General features: G+C 33.8%; 4 protein-coding genes across 7 annotated transcripts; 2 read left to right on the top strand and 2 right to left on the bottom strand.

Moving 5' to 3' along the window:
- The first annotated feature begins 4,674 nt into the window (after positions 1-4,674).
- On the top strand, positions 4,675-6,126 carry LOC111010133 (GEM-like protein 4). The gene is made up of 4 exons (XM_022283468.2): positions 4,675-4,880; positions 4,977-5,060; positions 5,292-5,566; positions 5,723-6,126. Exons 1-4 carry the CDS (start codon positions 4,766-4,768, stop codon positions 5,894-5,896), a joined length of 648 nt encoding a protein of 215 aa, XP_022139160.1. The 5' UTR covers positions 4,675-4,765; the 3' UTR covers positions 5,897-6,126.
- A 2,952-nt stretch (positions 6,127-9,078) lies between these two features.
- On the bottom strand, positions 9,079-13,104 carry LOC111010134 (RNI-like superfamily protein). 4 transcript variants are annotated; one of them, XR_015787406.1, is made up of 4 exons: positions 12,651-13,104; positions 11,215-12,182; positions 10,017-10,031; positions 9,079-9,891 (listed from the first exon to the last, which is right to left on the bottom strand). XR_015787406.1 is itself a non-coding variant. In XM_022283469.2 (2 exons), exons 1-2 carry the CDS (start codon positions 13,102-13,104, stop codon positions 11,290-11,292), a joined length of 1,347 nt encoding a protein of 448 aa, XP_022139161.2. In that variant the 3' UTR covers positions 10,991-11,289. The 4 variants fall into 4 exon arrangements, 1 of the variants encoding a protein (XP_022139161.2); XR_002601326.2 differs by lacking the exon at positions 10,017-10,031; XR_002601325.2 differs by lacking the exons at positions 9,079-9,891; positions 10,017-10,031 and adding an exon at positions 10,040-10,283.
- Positions 9,302-10,306, top strand: LOC111010135 (putative GEM-like protein 8). The gene is made up of 3 exons (XM_022283470.2): positions 9,302-9,435; positions 9,681-9,955; positions 10,056-10,306. The coding sequence occupies exons 1-3, from the start codon at positions 9,369-9,371 to the stop codon at positions 10,227-10,229; spliced, it is 516 nt and encodes a 171-aa protein (XP_022139162.1). The 5' UTR covers positions 9,302-9,368; the 3' UTR covers positions 10,230-10,306.
- A 1,753-nt stretch (positions 13,105-14,857) lies between the features above and the next one.
- Positions 14,858-19,524, bottom strand: LOC111010190 (FAD synthetase 2, chloroplastic). The gene is made up of 5 exons (XM_022283531.2): positions 19,078-19,524; positions 18,961-18,995; positions 17,827-17,962; positions 15,902-16,077; positions 14,858-15,793 (listed from the first exon to the last, which is right to left on the bottom strand). Exons 1-5 carry the CDS (start codon positions 19,329-19,331, stop codon positions 15,294-15,296), a joined length of 1,101 nt encoding a protein of 366 aa, XP_022139223.1. The 5' UTR covers positions 19,332-19,524; the 3' UTR covers positions 14,858-15,293.
- Between the last annotated feature and the right edge of the window lie 247 nt (positions 19,525-19,771).

Genomic DNA, 19,771 nt, shown 5'->3' with positions numbered 1-19,771 from the left:
TTTAACTTATTTAGAAATAGTAAAACGATTATTTGTTAATTTAAATTTTTTTCAATATCCATCTACATTGACATTTCTATCAACATCGACATTTAAAACTTTGGTACGTGATTTGACACAAAAGGGCAGATGACGGATTTATTTTTCTAATTATTTAATTTTTTAAACCGATAAAATTATGGAATAGAGCATGAGAGAGGATTGGGTGAAAATGACATAACCAACATTCAAAAGTTTAAGGGGTGAAGATTTGTGGAACACACAAAAATAAGGATTAGAAATAAAGAGAAAAAGAAAGAAAGAAAAAAGCAAAATTTAAAGTCTTCTTATATATTCATTTGGATATGATTTTGTCAATTTCTTTTTTTTTTAATTTTTGTTTTAGGTAAATCATGAATTTCTCTTTTGATTTTCCAATTTCCTTATGTAATTTACGTTAGAAAAAATGAAGCAATTTCATCGTAAAGCTAAGCAGCCACCTCAGAAAAAAGTCATAAAATCACACAGAATCACCCAACTTTCTGGAGAAAAAAATAACAAAATAAATAAATAAAAATAAAAATTGACGTCGGCCCTACTTTATTTATTTATTATTTTTATTTTTGAAAAGACATTAATTTTCTTTTTTCATGACGTTTTTCCTGAAAAATCAGCCAAACACAATTTGGGTTCATGCTTTCTATCTCTTTCTTTCCTTTTTTTTCTTCCCAAATTGATGAGACATGCAATGACTCAACATGTTAGGAATCAGGATAAATTCGCTATTTAAAAAAATTTAAGAAGAGATTCAATGAAAAAAATATAGTTGTATTATTTATTTTCATTAGATATGTATTTGGTAGCAAATTTGAAAATTTAATATCGTTTTAAAAAGTTATCCTAGACTAGTGTTAGTTGTCCACTTATTTAGTTCAATTTAAAATATATATTAATTAATATATTAAGATTTTTGTTATACATTTTGTAGAATTATTATTTCACAATATTATATAACTTATAATTTATTATATTTTACACATTTTATTTGTTAAAAGATAAAATGAGTTTATAACATGAAATAATATATTCATCAAAAGCTTTTATTTTTTATTTTTTTTATGTAATTCTACATTTTAAAGTTTCAAACTCAAAATTCTGAAAGCACTGAAATGAAACGTTGTTTTCAAAATTTTTATAATTTAGATCACAAAATCTAAAAACAATTTTTAAAAACAAATATGTCAAACACATTTTCATTGTGATTCGACAAATCTGAAAACAGGAAATAAAATTTGGATGACATATTGGACCAGCTCATAAGGTCCCATTATATAATTTTTTCATTTTTCATTTTTATTTCTTACAATTATATTTGATTTTTCATAATTTTTTGGTATATTTTCTCCCTTCTATTAGAAACACACCAAATTAAAAATTAAAAAAAAAACCCTTTTTAAAAACTCACGTTTTATAGTTTTCAAATTTCAGTTTAGATTTTAAAAATATCTTAAAAACGTAAAGTTGAAAGTAGCAGTTCTAAGCTTAATTTTGATGAATAGAAAACACAAAAAATGTTATCAAACGGGACTTAAATTACAATTTTTTTTAAGATGGTGTGTAATAAGTTCTTGAACTTTATGAGACAGATTAATAAACTTTCAATTTTGTGTATAATAATAGGTTTTTAAACTTTGGCCATGATCAACTTTAAACTTCGTGTTTAATATAGGTTCATAAGCATTAAAAAATGTATAATAAATCAAGATCTATTATATCAAAAATTCAAAATTCAAAATTTCTATCACTTTTGTAAAACTCAAAAGTTGTTGCTATATTATAAATAGAACAAATATTTTAGCTACCAAATTTTCTTTATTAAACGAATAAAAAATGTACTGCCTAACATATTTCTATTTTCTATCTGATGTGTAGGCAAGTTTTGTTTTTATAAATCCAACACATCTTCTTATAAGGATTAAACCAAGGTTTTAAATATCGATGTCGATGGAAATGTCAAGATCTCAATTTTATGAAAATATCGATAAAATTTTGATATCAATGAATATTTTTGTAAAAGTTATAGAAATTTAAAAAATTGTAAAAAATATTTAAATTAACAAATAAATATTTTCATATTTCTAAACAAGTTAAAAAATAATTAATATTAATATTATGTATATATTAGTGATATTTTGTTGATATTTTTCATATTTTGTCGATTTTTTTATAATAGGATGGAAATGTCGATTTTCTCTCACGTCGATGTCAAACCCATGAAAATATAGACATGTCGATGGAGATGTCGACATTTAAAACTATGGATCAAACCATGAAAATGTCTTTAGATAACAACAAATTGAGATCTCTTTTGAAATTAGATGAATGAGAGAGAGAGAGCCGTGGATTGAAAAAAAACCATCACCACCCAAGAAGTTGGGAAATTTGCAAACTCATCTCTTTTGGTATAGTATCAAAAGCAATTCCACATGCCACACAACACTACTAGAAATAAAGTTTTTCTCGACCCCTCAAAATATTGTGAAAGGCGCTTTCCCGATGAAATATTTCGTCGGGAACCCGCCGACTCATGGACAAGTAAGACAAAGCATCCTAAAAAGGAGTTTTTGACAAAGCATGTGTTTTGGTGGCTCATTTGACTCATCCATTTGCTTTTCTCTCTTTTTTTTTTCTTCCTTTCATTATCTAAAATCTTAAGAAAATCTTTGATGGCATCACAAAGTTGAGCTGCCAGCTCTGAAAGGTTGCATGTGATGTCACTCAACCAGGCTGAAACTTTCCTTATGATGAAAGAAAAGGGAATGCCCAATCCCATCATAAGTGCTTACATGTATAAACTTTTGGTTTAATTTGATTAATTGGATTGATTAAGGGAAAGTCCACTTTTTTGTTCATATTTTGTTGTTGATATAAAATAAAACTATGGATTGATGCTAATATGGAGAAACTTCTTTTAAAACATCTTTTAGGAGGAGATAATATAGGAAAAACATGTTTGGAAGCCCATTTTCTAAGCCTTATATATGTTTTCTTGCTTTTCTTTAACGTGTTTCAGTGATGAGTTGAACTTCCGGCCTTTTTAGTCGAAGTAAATATATGTCTGTCTTTATCAGTTGAGTTAGTCTCAGATTGACTGTAGTTACCTGATGAATGTACACATTAATAACCCTGTAGTTTTACATTAAATCTCAATTTTTAGGTTTAACTTTCAAAATGTTAATTTTAATACTTGAATATTTAGGTTTATTACACCCTTGTCCATGATCTTTGGAAGGTTTATTTTAGTCTTTGGATTTAAAAAAGATAATAAATAATAATTTTCGCACTTACCATTATTTTGTTTTTAACAAATGGATAAGATAACTTCAAAGTATATGTATATTACTTTCTGGAGAATAGACGCCACACCATTCATTCAAAAACTAGGTGAGAAATATACAAGATTAGGAGTGTTATAGGAGGAAAAAACGACAGGCAAACAGAGCTGACGAAGTGGTGGACCCAAATTGGGCTAGGCCGAGCAGGGCTCGGTTAGGAGTGTTATAGGAGGAAAAAATGACAGGCAAACAGAGCTGACGAAGTGGTGGACCCAAATTGGGCTAGGCCGAGCAGGGCTTGGTTAGGAGTGTTACAGGAGGAAAAAACGACAGGCAAACAGAGCTGACGAAGTGGTGGACCCAAATTGGGCTAGGTCGACAGGGCTCGGCACCGAGCCCTGCTCGGCCCACGGGTCAAGCCCAACGCTCCCAATCCCCTCCGTCATCCGTTACAAAGCTTCTTTTCATCCACCATCCGTTACAAGCCACGTGGTGAAAAAACCTTAGAAGATCCCGAGCGACTATAAGTAAAGAGGAAAGCAAACCCTAGAGGTAGACAAAAAAGAGACTAGTTACTTCATACCTAGTTGTTTCGTCCATTGAGCTGACTTTGGCATTGGAGCCCATGTGACTAAGGTCGCACCGGTTTAGACTAATATGATTTTACAGGTCCCTGATCATCGAAGTTGTTGCAGATCAGGCAATTTGAATTGGAATTGTCCACGCATCAACAAAGAGGTTAAGTGAAGGCACTCCAATTCAAAGAGATAGTGAGAATATCATAATTACAAAACGAGGTCGATTTAAAATATATAAGTTGATTGAAATGGTGAATGCATACGATATTAGGCGACAAAATAATAGCAATAATCAAAATAGTTTTTTTTTCCTTCTAAGTTTAGACATATATTAAAATAAATATTTTAAAAGTTCATGAACTTCAAAATTTCAAAAAACATAAAGCCGAAAGTTCAGGAGCAAAAATGAAATTTAAACCGATTTCTAAACCAACTTGCAAAACAAAATTGGGTTGAAAAGGGTTAGCTTTCCAAATTTCAAATCCCAATTCTCATACTTTGAGCCATTGGATATACTTTCAACATTTAAAAAATATATAACACAAACTTTCTGAAATGGTCATAGACAGTTGAAAGTTTAGTTGGTTTTTGTTATCTTTTCTCAAGAGGGAAAGAAAAAAGAAAAATAAAATGAAAAAATAATTTTTTTTTTTCTTTATCTAACATTGGTTCCATGTCTCTTTAGTAGATGATGAGCAAGAGATGACTCAGACACACAAATCAAAAGCAAAAGCTTCCACTTTCCATTTCCAAATTTCTCCTCTTTAAATACATGAACCCAAATCATTCAATCATCTCAACAACTACAGCCAATTTCTCTCTCTCTCTCTCTCAATAATCTTTTTATTCTCTCTCTCTGTGTTGGATTTGAAAATGAAGACTCCAATTCAAGAACAAGTGCTTGGAATTCAGATGATGAAGTCATTGGCTCTCACAAGAGCCAGGCTTTTGCCTGATATTGCTGATGGATGTCAATCAATAAAGAAATGTAAGAAGAAGAAAGAAAAGATCAAGATCAAGAACAACTTTGTTCCTTCTTTTGGTGTTTTGTTCTTAATGAAGTTGGTTTTTTGAATTTTTGCAGATAATGGGAAAGATTGGATCCTCAATAGAGTCAACAAAAACGGAAGAAAAACCGATAGTATCATTCACGGACTACGAGAACATGGTAAGTCTTTCTGAAAAGGCCAGAATAATTTGGATCAGGATTTGAAATATGAATTCAGCATATACCCTATTTATGACTTGAGCTACTTTCATCTCCTAATTGAGAAGGAGCTCAAGTCAAGCTGGTGAAGCGGATTCGAATTTCAAATCCTAGTTCGAATCTTGGGTTCAAGGCGTTATATCGGGATCCGGGTGTGGTTCAATTTCTGATCTTTTGGCATTGAACTTGCAGTGAAATTAGGAGCCAAGATCTCAGAAACTGTGAAGGGGAAGCTGAGCTTGGGAGCAAGAATTCTGAGAGTAGGTGGGCTGAGGAAAATCTACAAGAAGTTATTTGCAGTTAGTGAAGGAGAGAAGCTTTTGAAGGCTTCACAGTGCTATTTATCAACAACAGCTGGGCCTTTGGCTGGCCTTCTCTTCATCTCCACTCACAAAATTGCTTTCTGCAGTGACAAATCCCTCAAACTTTCTTCCCCAAATGGAGATCATCTTAGATTTCACTATAAAGTAAGTTCATTTTCCTCTCTTCTCGCTCTTTCTTTTCCGCTCTCGTCAGGGCAGAGCAGAAAGCTTTAGTATGGATAGGCAAAATTTTACGTTCTAACTTCCTTCTTTGCTTTGCTTCTTATACTGGTTCTAAGAGCGATGATGGATATTTTGCAGGTAACGATTCCTCTCGGGAAAATAACAAGGGTTTTTCAGAACGAGAATGTGAATAATCCTTCAGAGAAGTACATGGAGATAGTGACAGTGGATGAATTTGAGTTTTGGTTCATGGGGTTTTTGAATTATCACAAGTCTTTCAAGTGTCTTCAGGAAGCACTTTCTCAAGCCTAATTATTATTGGAGGGATTATTTGAATTAGTTGAAGACAATGTAAATTTTCACAAGTTGGGTTTTGAAGCAAATTCAAATATTTAGATTTGGCTTCAAAAAGTCAACTTATAATTATGGATTGAGATGTGTTTATGGGGTGGAAGTTTGGGGATCACAAGATGTCAACAAAAGTTGAAAGTTTTGTACAAATTTAAGTTCAATGAGAAAATTCTATTTTATTCTTGTTATAACCCAAAAACCAATGCTTCTTTTTTTCTCCTTACACTTGTCTCTCAATATACCATAGTTATGAATGAATGAAAATTAAATTAACTTCATCAAATCTTAACCAAATTAATTGAGCGCCATTTGTAAGATCTTAGTTTGTTTAACTTTTGAAAGTTAAGATTGCGATATATCGACTGGGGTAAAAGACGAGTGAAAGGTAAAGTAAACTTGATTCTCAGCGATATATTATATGTTTAAAAAATATAAATGTTTTATGTCATTTACATAGATCAAAATAAAAAAGGAAACGTTAGCCAAAATTTACATTATAATTTCAAGTTATATACCAATCTAATTTATGAGTCAAATGCCCCTTCAGAAGTGTTATTCTGTAGAGTAATCAAAAAATGATCTTTAGGTAGATGTTCTAAACGCTTTAAAGTGACTATTGACCAATATAGTTATCAAAATTGACGACGGGCTACCAGAAACCAAATGACTCAGACCATTCTCGATTTTTGTGAAATTAGATAAAATCGAACGATGAACCCTAGATCGACTCAATAATCTTAGCGGTTTCCATTTACAACCTCTAACTTCATCAAAACTTTCCATTGATCTCAAACATATATGATCACTTTTTAGCCAAACAGTGGAACAGTGTTGTGTTAGCAACCTCCATAAACCAATATTAACTTTGATTATTCACACAGTGAGAAGAAAAAGTTATGTATAAAAGTTGAAGAAATGTGGGAGCTGAGGTGGGTTTGATGTGGAAATCCATTTAATATATGCATAAAAAGTTCAAATTTTTGCCAATATTACCCCTTAATTTGGTAAGCTCTGTATGGTAAAAAAAAATTAAAACCCAAATTTCTTCTGCCTTAAGGCAGCAACAGCTTGGCCTTTTTTGCCTCATCACTTACACCTCAGCCTCAATTTTTAATATATGCCTTCAACATTTGTGACTGTATTCCACGTAAGCTTATAATAATGGCTTTTTATTTTTTAAATTAATAATCAATCTTGACCAATTACCTTAGATTAAAAAAATAAAAAATAAAAAGTTTGATCTTTTTTTCCATTCTAAGGGAATTAAAATATGAAGTTAGGTGGTAATTACTTTCTCTTGGATAATATATCTGAAATTTATTAGCAATATTATTGTATTTAAAGGGATGCTTGGCTTATGAGTAATGTAATAATGTTTGTACAAGGTTAAGATTGAGAAGTCGAACTTACATTTGGGATTTGGGTTTGGGTGAATGATTATTATTTAAAAGGGCGTATAATTTATTGGACGATATTCTATAATCCAAAATTGAAAAGTCCAACTTATATTTGTTGGGGGTGCGAATAAATTAATCTCACATTTGCTGCGACAAATGAGAAGATTTATGATATATAACTAAAGACAATTATTGTTAGGAGATGGAGGCATAAAATTGGAGAGGTTGAAACCTGACGCGAGCCCAGTGGTACAATGCCGACGCAGGAGAGAATTCTGTCTTTTATTCATTTTTATTATTATTTGTGGTGATCTGCGTTGTGGTTGGAGAAAATTAATTAGGTCTTGATTGAAGGATTGATCAATTCTCTTTTCTATGGCACTAGACTTTTCGATGAAACTAAGATTAAAGTCATTAGAGCTTATACAAAAAGTAGGTAATATCATATTATTATGAAGATATGTATAGTCGAAAAATATGATGTGAACGAAGGTTTTGTTGACCACCTCCTTCAACCATTTCAAATAAAGTTGATCATTAATTCCATTTAATTTGCTATAAAGCTACCCATAATTTATTAAAATTATGCTAAACTTTTTCTTAATTGAATGATGATCTTTATTGAATTAATGACCCACCCTAAAGTTTGAGGGTTAATTTGCCTTTGTGTGTGTGGATAAGTATGAGACTTTGGTTTATGAAATTTTATCCATATATATTGACACGTGACTATTAAATTATGATGGCTTTTTTTGTGATATTACACATTAAATTAATAGCACTCTCAAATTTTCTTTGGTTTAATCATAAATATTCATTCTCTATGCTTGTTTATGCCTAAAGTATATTATGAAAAGCAGTGCTCAACATGCAAATTATTTTATGTATGAAATTAGAGAATAATTATTCGTTAACCATAGAATTGTTTAACCAAATATCTATCTCAAACAAAATATTAATCTTGAAATATGTTTTATGATGGATTGTCTTGAAATTAAACTTAATGATAACTTCGTCCATTATTTATACCAATTATTTCCATTAATGATCTTATTTTTGACGCATTATAAGGGATGATGGGAGTAGAAGTCTAGAAAGAAAGAAAAATAGACGATACTGTTTATGCTCAAAGTGATATTTTTTAATCCAGTATAGTTTCTCTCGTCCAACTCCTTTTACTTTATTGTTTAGATTGATGTTTATGTTTGTGTTTGTGTCACTACTTCATTCTAGATTTCATCCTTGATATGACCAACTTGAAATTTATTTTCAAAACCGGGTTATTATTATTTTTTCTCAATTATGTCGTATGTTGTATTTTTTTTTTGCTGTTTGTTTTCTTTTGTTATAGTGTTGTCTTTCTTGTTCATGCTCTTCCAGCATTTTTAGGTCTTTTTGTTCCTTTTGTGCCTTGATCTCGAACGGTGAGATCTATCTTTTTCCTTGAAATATACCTTACTTTTGCACCCAAAAAAAATTGATATAAAATGAAATAATTGCTCAAATAATTTAGTTTTATGGTGAATAATGAAACAATAGCTTTCAATGGCACCAATGAAAAAGCAAATCATTGAGATCATGATTTTAGTAAGATTTTAAAATCTTACACATCAAAACAGGTTTTTATAGGCAAAAACCATTAGATTGATTTAACTTCATCCAATTAAATTCTATAATAAATGAATATCTCTCTTGTTGGTTTTCCCTTTTACCCTTTTTTTTTTTGTAAGTTGCAGTCCTATTCACTGACACCTCAATGAAGACTTATTCGATTGAACATTTGAATGTTTCAAAATTGACACAGAATGCCAACATCTTCATGACTGTAATCCACGTAATTAAAAAAAAAAAACAAAAACGAATAACAGATATTCTCTCTCTCATTATCTATGTAATTCCATGAATGAGACCCAAGCTTTCTTATCATATCTAATTCCCCCCCTCTCTCTCTCTCTCTTCTGTGAAAAAGAAACTTCTTGTTTGTAGCTAATTTCTGGGAAAACTATAATATCTCAGGGAGGGAAGGCTCAAATTCAATGATTGCCATGATCAGAAAGCTTGGAAGAAAAGCTGACAGTTTTGTTAATGGAATTCTAGACCATGGTAAATTGATCTGAATTTTACTTTCTTTCATACCTGATTGTGATGGATGATCTCCTTTGCTGATTTGGAAGCTTGTAAACCTGTAAACCTGCAAAAGAAATCTCTTGTAATGTAACAATGACAAAACCTGTAGAGAAATACATACAAAAGCCATGATCTCTGATTTTTGCTGCTCTGTATCAAAAACCAGACTCAGTTTCATGCATCAAATTGCTTGACAGTTGAGTTGGAATGACGCCGTGCAGTTAAACTGTCGCCGAACGTCGCCGAGACCGTGAAGGGAAAGCTGTGGTTGGTAGCAAAACTTGTTCAGTTTGGTGGGAGTGGGAAGATCTTTCAGAAGCTGTTCAATCTCAGACAAGGAGACAAGTTGCTGAGTTCTTCCCACTGTTATTTATCAACCACTGCAGGTCCTATAGCAGGCCTCCTCTTTATCTCCACCAATGCAGTTGCCTTCTGCAGTGACAGACCAATCATCATCACTTCTCCACATGGAGAATTGGGCAGATTCAATTACAAAGTAAATACTTCCTTCAACATTAACTTTTGGGTCTGTTTCACTTTCTCTCTGTGGTTGCTACCTGCTAATAAGTTCTCTGTAATATGCCTCCTTTGATCAGGTTATGATCCCAGTGAAGAAGATGAAGAGAGTAAACCAGACAGAGAATGTAAGCAATCCATCAAAAAAGTACATTCAAGTGGTGACAGTGGATGACTTTGACTTCTGGTTTATGGGTTTTTTGAATTATGGGAAAGCATTTAAGTTCCTCCAAAAGGGGGTTTCTGAGGATTAAAGAAAAGATGTGGACATTGTAAAGGTTCTGTTGGTGATTGGTAAGAAAACTTATCTGAAAAGATCAGATTTTTTTCATCTCGATCAGTACTTCAACACAAAATTTAATCAATACTTCCACATAAAGATAGAATGCACAATGCACAATGCTCAAATCATTCAACTAAAGAACAGCACATAATTCAGATTATACAGATGCCAGGTAATGAAATTTGTGTTTGTTTATAAAAGCCTCCATCTTGGATTTGATATGCATTTATTTATAATCCTAGGTTGTACTTGAGTTAATGCAACTAATATGCAATGGTTGCTCTAAACAATGAGAAAAGTTTGTGCTAGCTTTGCCCATATGGCTACATGGTTTGCAAGTAATGTCAGAAACGTGTGAAATGTGTTTGATAAACTCGTCCTGAGGAAGTCCCTAAATAAATTCCATGAGACATCGATGCTAAGTGTCTAGAGTGACGCTTTGCTTTTCGACATATAAAAGTCCTTAAATCTGAGATGTCGTTTCAAGGTGCCTAAAGTGATGCTCTGTTTAAAATAAGAATCAATTGTAATTCATTAAAATAACCAAATCGTCAAACATGATATGAATTGGTTGGTTAGGACCTTTCACCCTGACATGCATGATATTCAAGAATCTAATGAGAATCTCAGACCACTTTGCAGAAATACCTCTTGCGGTTAGGATCAAGACAAGGCATCCACCAAGCTTGATTCTTTAGAAAAAAACTCATCACATTTTCAGACAGTCGAGAGTGACAGAATCGAAGAATAATATAGAACAATGTTATTAATATCCACACAAGGCAACAAATTTCCAACATATGAAATGTTAAAAAGGGAAAAAAGAAACATAAACAAATGCAATGTACACCAAATGTACGTGCGAATTCTATGCTACAAATTATGGTGGTATCCTCCAAAGCCAAAGACAGACATTAGAATGCTTATTAACAGGAGCCAGACTGAAGGTTGCATACCCGAGAAGCAATAGAAATATGCTTTCCAAAAGGATTCAGTGGCAAGGATTGTTTTAGGATTGCTGGTATTGGGTCTCACAGAAAAAGATCTGGCTCGCATAAACTTCCTGTAAAATTCACTTTCAATGATTCAGGAAACTGCAATCCAGCCTCATCACATCCAGCCTTGGTAATATGAGGGCATGACCTCACATCTAGATATTCGAGGTAGTTGCATTTGTCCATAAGAATGCTTAATGCCGCTAATGTGATCTTCGGGCAGTTACTGATCTTCAAAACCTTCAAATTCACCTCAGTACCCTGGCTTCCTATACCATGGAAGGCAGCATCCGTCACCTCCTCACAGCAGCCAATGTCAAGAGCCTCCAAATTTCTACACTGGGTGAATATGCAGCTTAAAGAAGAGTCAGATATGTTCAAACACCAGTCCATACGCAAAGTTCTGAGATTATTTTTACATGCATGTGCAAGCTTTTGAATGGATTCATCAGAGATGTCCCTACAGCCACCTATGATAAGAGTCTCAAGATTTTTGCAGAACTGAGCCAGTGACAAAATGGAGGCATCTTTAATTTTATAGCAATCCAACAACTTCAATGTCTTGAGGGAGGATGAACAAGCCTTTGAAACACTGGATATGCCAATGTCCCCAACGTTGCTGCATTTATTAATATCTAAAACCATGATCTTCTGACAGCCTTTGACAAGTTCTGTTAGTCCAGAGTCAGTTATATTTGTGCAGCCAAGTAGGCCCAATTCTTCTAAATTCTGACAGTTATTAGAAAGAGTTTTTAATAGTTCATCTGTAACCAGTTTGCAGCCGGCGAGATTCAAGTTCCTTAGGTCTTGACATCCTTCTGCGACAGCTGAGAATCCCTTATCGGTCAACTTTCTGCAATAGGCCACGTCCAACGTCTGTAGTTTTGAAAGACCACGTCCAATTGCTGCCATTCCTGAATCAGTGATGCCTGCAAGCACAGAGAAAAAAAAATATCAAAATATGGGAAACGCATGCATCAAAAGTAACTTCTAGAATTCACTTGTGGTGTACCCAGTTCATATCATAACAATTCAAAACAAATTAATAGAAAACTATACCGAGTATTGGTTTCTAACAAAATTTTAGGCAGCGTGTTCAATTTTCTCCGGCGATATTTTTCAATAAAAATACAGAAACTCAACTAATTAATTGGTCCAAATTCCAAATTCTTTATCCAAAAATTAATTGGTCCAAATTCCAAATTCAATCAAAACTAAAACAAAACCGAACTTGGTTTTATTTTAAAATGCTCCGAGTTGTCAGGTCGTTTAAGTAGATTCCTAAAACTAAAAATGTCAAAAGAATTAGAAGAGCAAACAGAGACTTTACTCAGTTACTACGTAACCATGAACGTCATTGCCAAAGCAGAAAAACATAGTGGGTGGAAGTAAATTACTTTTGCAATATTGAAGATTGAGGACTTTCAAGTACTGGAAACCATCAGCAACAACAGTAAGATCCGAATCAGAAACGCCCGGATAGAAAGACCGAGAAGTGGACTGGGAGAGATCCAATTCCAGGAGGCGCGAAAACCTGGAGGCCATTTTGCGAAGCATGTGAGGACCGGCACGAGCAGAGAGCCTCTTCCTCTCGTTGCTCTGAACTCGCAGCCATCTTTTGCATACTAACCCAAAAATCTCCTTGTCTTTTTCCCTCTCAATCTTGTCCAGTATGGATCGGAGCTCGTCGTCGGTCAGAGCATCGTTGATGCAGACCATAACAGCAGCTGAATCCGACCCGACATTGGACGCCATAGCCGATTTGAAGAAGTGTGAAGAGTGAAGAGAGAAATTGGAGATTAGGGTTAAATAGGAAAAAGAAAAAAGCCCTAATTTTCTCGTAATCGACATCGCAGAGAAGAAGGAATTTTAAGGACTGTTTGTTGAATTTTTCTGGTGAAGTTACAGAATTACCCTCACCAGCTCAACCTAACTCTCACTGATAAGGGGTATTTTCAACATTTAAGATGTTCTAAAAGGAGTATTTTATTTTTAAGTAAATAATTTGTTTTTCCAGATAATTATTATTCGATAAGACAATTTTAATCATTGAAGCCAACTGCCATTTTCATGTTTGACAGAACCTCCACTCCCAAATTTTAGAGAATTTTCCTTTTTTTATTTCAAAATTTTAATTTACAACTATTTATCTGCTTCAAATTATTTGTAATAGCACGTAACAATTTAATCTTTAATTTAAATTTTATAATAATTTAATATTTTAGTTTCTAGAATAGAAAACCTCATCAAAATTAAGTATTAATTTTTATTATTTAATAATTAATCTTTGGATTTATAAATATATTTGGTTCTTTATTAATTGATCAGTCTACTAAGATACTCTATTAAATTGTAATAACATAATTTACAATAAAGATTAAATCATTACCAACTCTAAAGGGTAAATAAATTTTTTCTTAGAATATTATTTCTTTAACCATGTAATTAAATGCTTTTTATTTCTTCTAGTATACAGAAATTCTTCTCTCTATGAAAACATTACAATTTTGGCCATTATATTAATAAAACAAAATTGTAAACTTAATTGGCATTTAAGTTATACAATATTAGAATTGATTTTTTTTTAATGAAAAAGTGTTAGAAATAAAAAGGATATTTTCATTATTATGAGACAAATAGCTTTTTGTTCTTTAGTTAATTATTGATAAATTCTTTTTTACGGAAATGATTCGTAAACTATTATTATAATTAATTATTGTACCAAATACGGATTATAGAAAATCAATAATTTATAGTTGATCAGTCAAACATTTCATTCATAATTAGTCCACCACCAACCATTTTAACAATTTTTAATCAATCATTCATCAACCAATATACCAAAAAAAAAAACTAATTATTTAATTGATATAGGTCTTTTAAGATCTACCAAAATGAACTAAAGTGTCAATATTTAATCATGAGGTTTAATCTCTAATCTCAAATTCACAAAACAACTCTTATCCAATATGAAGTTTTTATTAACATTTATCATGGAGATTCACAAACTCATTGTCAATTAAATTCTCTTTTTTTTCTCTCTCTACAAAATGTTGTAATTCCATCCTTTTTGCAACTATTTCCACACCTCACTCCACACAAATCCAAGCCAAGCAACAAAAAATGCAACTTTCACAAATATTAAAGAGAATACAATGCATTCAAAATTATAATCAAAGATCAAGGGATGAAGCTTGAGTTCAAAGCTGAAACAAATACAGAAAAGAGTGCAAAATTTTATCAAACAAGCAGCTACAATGTATTTGAGAAGTGACTTATCTACCCTCAAAATATTGCACTATATACAACAACGATTATCGATATCGAACTTTATGGCTCTAGATCTGTGCAATATGTTGCACTCATAGACAAGCAAAGTTTATCAGTGAAGTCATGTTCCTGCAGAAGGGACCAAGAAATTCAAGACAACATGGGAAAACATGGCTACAGAACTACCTGTCTTACATTTCAAGAATCAAGTGGAGAAGGATCTAAAGTGTGATGTTAGAACTCAAATTTTGGTCCAACAACCTTTGATTTGTTGAAAAAAGAAAAAACAATTTAAGCCATTGAAATCCTGTACAATGCCATTGCCAACAGAGAATGATGCCTTTGAATTATTTGCTTCCATATATATAATAATGGCCTTGCAAACAATGTGCTCTAGTTAATACATATAGAAAGTACCTTGGATAAAAAATGGGTCATATGCATCTGTCAAACATCTGAAGAAATCTATTAAGCTTTTCCCTGCCAAAATAAGTTGAGCAACTTCACAGAAGCAGCTGTAAACTATGAAGCATTATCCGCATCGGCTTGTGAAACCCGTGTTTCGTGTCTGCATATATTTAGAACATAGTTGCTGGAATACCCTCAAATTGAATCACCAGATAAAGCTTCATACCTCTCTTGTAAGGACAATCACGGATCTTACTGATGTATATGATCAATGGGATGTGGGCATTCTAGTATGTGAATGAGAGATCTCATCAAGGAATTCCTTTGTCTATGGAATATAAAAGGAGGTGAATTGAACACAATCATGCTGCTTCGTCGCCAAATTCGACACTTAAGTAGTCTTGGGTTTCTAGGGGATTGCATGTACCTATCTCATCCATTTCTATGTGAACGTGAGTCGAGTCGATAACTACACAACATGGAATTAGGTTCTCATCAATTGTACAGACAAAACAGTTGTTATAGAGACCTTCTTTTGGTGCTAAATTTAATAAACATGATTTTGGGGCTGACACTCTGCTATTCCTATTGCTAAATCCCTCTAGGCCTTTTGCCATCAAAATAAGACGATGGCGGCGGCCTAAAAGCTCAGAGACATATTTCATATCTCCTATCGAAAGGGCATAGCGAACCCGAGTTGATGACACTTGTCCTCTCTCCTTTGAATTGGCAGAATTAACAACTTTCTGGTTTTTATCCATCACAGATTTAATAATACAAGCACCTAACCCATATTCCTCACATAGTTTCACCAACTCCACTGCATCACCTGCCGCTTTATATCCAAACCTGTAACTTTCACCTGCCATAATCGCCGATTAAAACCTCAAAACAACCGTATTCTACACCAAGTCCGAGAGAGTATATACTACCAATAAAAGACGTGCACTATTTATCTTAATTCATTTACCTGCCACAACTCCACGAACGCCAAGCTCCTTTGATAATTTCTCAACAAATTCCCGTGGAGTCAGATGGCGAACGCTTGAAAATTCAATCTGGTACTCTGATGGAGCCGAGTTTCTGCAATATGGTGCCCAAGAGGAAAGAACTCGCTTCCTATCGCATTGAGCAACTACTGGAGCCCTGTTCAATTTAACTAACAGATAAATAATTAACTTCAAGCATATAATTCTTCTTACTCGTTGAGAACAAAGGACGGGATAGAGAGATGAAATTGAGTAAACTCAACACTTTTGCAAATCCTCTCAGAGAACATAACAGATGGTAATCATTTTCCCATCATTTTGCCTATCTAAAAATAGGGAGAGAAACAGGCTAAAACATTATCAAACGATCTAGATGGTTCTAGATGAAAAACAAAGGCAACATCAAAGAACACTGGATGCCACACTATTACTTTTATATTCAATTTCCTGCACTCTCTGTGCAGTGTGGAAAGACCAGATACAGTTACATGTTGAAGAGATGAGTTAATCCAGGTGCAGTAAAGCTTTGTTTGTTTTCAAAGAAAATTGCTCCTGGATGCTCCCAGAAATGATATGGAAAAGGGTCTATGATGTTAAAACCCCAAGTAACAATTTCCTCCAGATCATCATCACTTTTAGAACCACCTGAATCCTCTGCTGTATAAGAGTAATTTTCCAAAAGATACATTTTCCCTTAAAGCTGGTAGTATCCTTCAATTATTCCTCCCTAGAATCCATGACAACTCATAGTTTTTCGCAGCAGGATTTCTCTATGGCTCTCCTGAATTGCTTAGTACTATGTTGAATATCTCAAGTAATTACCTCAAAAATTTCCTCCATGATTTCTTTCAGGTTGTTAGCAACCAACCATAAGGCCAGCATGCCTTGCTCTCTTTGTGCTGTCGGCTGCACACCCCAATTGTTGCAAGCCATCAAGCCTAAGAGAAACAATGGCTCTGATACCAATCTGGTGTGTAACAAAATCGAAGGGCAGAGAAAATACACCAAGCAAAGCTGTAAGAAGTTGCTGATATTACTAATCTCTTGACTTCTTGGAAATGCAGTCAAAAGTTGACCACCAGAGAGGCTAAGGGGCCAATTTAATATGGCCTATTTCCGGCGCTCACAAGACATAGAATAAAAGGCAGGAAACTAAAGAAAGGCGCCAAGACTGGAATCTGTTAAACTACTGGCAGGACAGAACAGAGATAAACAATGCAGACTAAGTTCATAGTTTCACATCTATCTATATCTTTTTCATTATCAACTCATCGAACCACCACTTGAACAGGGAGATTGCAGCGAATTGAAATTGAGTTTTTTTTTCCCCCTCCAGAGACAAGATAGTAGAATAGGAAAATTATCAGGATCTAAGGGATACCTTTATGTTACACCTATCCGCCAAATAGGACCGAACAAGAGTTATTCTTTCACTCCAGAACAAAATAAATCATCCAAATGGTTAGCACAAGATAATCCAAACATAATCCATAGTCCATAGATATTACTTGTCCATGTCCCCCTTGAGCAGATATTTTTAAGGATAAAATAATATAATCCTCATATTACTCCCAAACCACCCCCTTAACATTCTAAAATAATACCTGCACCTTTATAATTTACAAGGCTTCCCATTGAAAACCTAATGAGATTCATTAATGTTATACAAAGCAAAATAATGGAGGATCAGAAGTTTTCACAGTTTTTTTTGGTACCAAAAACAATTCAAACCTTCCACAGGAAATATGAGGGAGTTGCATGAGGTTGACCCATGGAATGTCAGAACTTTATAAATCAATCAGAACTGCAAAAATTCTCTTTTGTTAGGGCATGGACAGATGTGATTTTCCTATCGTTTATGATGAAACAAATAATAGGTTACATAAAGAAAAGGCATTATGCTTACCTAGGTTCCCAACCGAGTACTTCAGCAATTCCAGCAAATGACAACAGAAATGGAGATCCAACCTTTGATGCTTGAATTGCAAGCTCCCGATGACCAACATGGAGAGCGTCAAATTTTCCTAATGCTACTATTCCTCCTATAAGTGATTACAAATAATTAAAACAATGGTCTCATAATAACAAAACTGTAAATAATTGGAGAAAATAATGTTTGTCCCAATCGAATGAGCAATGCAGGTTTATATTTGAAATTTGCCTATAGCTAGCTAATACTAGAGAAGGAAAGAAAAAATCCTCATATAATTTCCGTAAAGTAGTGCCTAGAAGATACGAGAGTATCTATCTAATAAAACTAAAGACTGTATGCCCATCTGGTCAACCTAAGTTAGCTTGTTAAACTCAGTTATTTTATTTAAAAAATTATTATATATAAAATATATACTGAGTCTCTGACACTCCATCTCAAGTTGATTAGTGTGTATATTTCATTCCTAGCTTGCTAACAAAATTATGCAATGTTGAGCCATCAATTCTTTTCTAAGCACATCAGCTATTTGACAATGAATTGGAAGAAATGCTATACAAATGAAGTTTCCTTTGTAAAATATTGACCGTACACCTTACGGAAAATACTCATCAACAGCCTAAATCCTAAGATCATTAGAAACAATTTCTCATCCAACCTACAACTAGGTTGGATATTCTGCAGACCCCCAATACTAGAGAAATTGATTTGACGATTTGAGTTTAGGTTAAATGGGAGGTTTAGTGACACCAAGCATGATATAAACATAAATAGGTTATACAATGATGGCAAGAAGTTTGAGTTCGTGATCAATGCTGATCAATCAACGCTCTTGCAATGAAGGCCAAGCAATAGGTTATAAGACAGTAAGTGAAGTGATTCCTAAGTTGTATCTACTCACATTCAGCTTGGCTAACAGCTTTAGTGTAGTATTTCTAACAAAACCCAATTCATGTATTTCAGAAAAATTGGGGCAATCTTAAACCCATCATGCAGCATTATAAACACCCAATCATACAGTCAAAAAAATTCCTTCACATGAAATAAGAGGAAAAATTCAGACTAAGATAACATTCCATGAAAGTAGAAACAATGGGGGAAAAAACAAACCTGCCACAGATACTTCGCGATCATCTTCTCGTGGACTGAGGAACAATAAGATAATGGGTAAAATTGTACGAAGAATGAAAACAACAAGAAATCAGAGAAGACGAAATGGAAAGTTACCCAAAACAATCGGAGAAAAGGGGAATTTCGCCGGGGGAGGTGGAGGGGACAATGGAACAAAAGAAAGAAATCCCACGTCGATGGGGGCGAGGAGAAATGGTGTGGGAAATTGAAGGTATGGAAGTGGGGTTGCGAGGCCATATCGGCGGAAGCAAAACGACGGCGGAGGAGGAGAACCCAGAGCTCAATCCGAAGCCGAAGTAATAGTCGCAGTCTCGGAGGTGGTGAGAAACGCGAGCGCCGGCGGCCAACATCGCCACGGCGGCGGTCGGGGATAACGAGAGGCGCACACTCTTTTCCTGTTCTGCTGCCTTTTCCAACGTTTTTTACTTTTTTAAGTTCTACTGTGTATACTTGTAATTATTCTTGAAACAGCCCACACGAGCTTAATTCCAGCATCTTAGGATTGCACGGCCATGAAGTTAAAACGACCAGGTTCAAATAAAGAAAGGCTCAAGACAAGAAGGATATAATAAGCAACCAAATATTTGGAAAGGATTCCAGATGACCGTTCATGTACGATCCAATACTCCTCACAGCTCATCTTTATCTCATCGTTGGCATGTTTTGGTCTTCTTTCTCATTACTTAGAAAAATTAAGGTATTTTATTCCTTAAATTCGAGATTCAATCCTCCATCCCTATATTTGTCGTACTAAAAGAATTATTCATGAAATGACTCAAACATACTCTTT

This window comes from Momordica charantia, assembly GCF_013281855.1.
Source record: "Momordica charantia cultivar OHB3-1 chromosome 9 unlocalized genomic scaffold, Mcharantia_2.0 BLBB01000009.1, whole genome shotgun sequence".
NCBI classification, from domain to species: domain Eukaryota; kingdom Viridiplantae; phylum Streptophyta; class Magnoliopsida; order Cucurbitales; family Cucurbitaceae; genus Momordica; species Momordica charantia.
The sequence above is the reverse complement of the archived record's forward strand: the minus strand, read 5'-3'. Positions and strand labels throughout refer to the sequence as shown.

Coding starts and splice junctions, on each gene's coding strand:
- LOC111010133 (XM_022283468.2), top strand. CDS start 4,766: ATGAAGACTCCAATTCAAGAACAAGTGCTTGGAATTCAGATGATGAAG. Junction 5,061..5,291: donor TCACGGACTACGAGAACATG/GTAAGTCTTTCT, acceptor TTGAACTTGCAG/TGAAATTAGGAGCCAAGATC. Junction 5,567..5,722: donor ATCTTAGATTTCACTATAAA/GTAAGTTCATTT, acceptor GATATTTTGCAG/GTAACGATTCCTCTCGGGAA.
- LOC111010135 (XM_022283470.2), top strand. CDS start 9,369: ATGATTGCCATGATCAGAAAGCTTGGAAGAAAAGCTGACAGTTTTGTT. Junction 9,436..9,680: donor TAATGGAATTCTAGACCATG/GTAAATTGATCT, acceptor GACGCCGTGCAG/TTAAACTGTCGCCGAACGTC. Junction 9,956..10,055: donor TGGGCAGATTCAATTACAAA/GTAAATACTTCC, acceptor TCCTTTGATCAG/GTTATGATCCCAGTGAAGAA.
- LOC111010134 (XM_022283469.2), bottom strand. CDS start 13,104: ATGTCGATTACGAGAAAATTAGGGCTTTTTTCTTTTTCCTATTTAACC. Junction 12,183..12,650: donor CAATCTTCAATATTGCAAAA/GTAATTTACTTC, acceptor CTGTGCTTGCAG/GCATCACTGATTCAGGAATG.
- LOC111010190 (XM_022283531.2), bottom strand. CDS start 19,331: ATGTTGGCCGCCGGCGCTCGCGTTTCTCACCACCTCCGAGACTGCGAC. Junction 16,078..17,826: donor GTACTCGGTTGGGAACCTAG/GTAAGCATAATG, acceptor TAAATTGAACAG/GGCTCCAGTAGTTGCTCAAT. Junction 15,794..15,901: donor CGTTCGTGGAGTTGTGGCAG/GTAAATGAATTA, acceptor CGATTATGGCAG/GTGAAAGTTACAGGTTTGGA.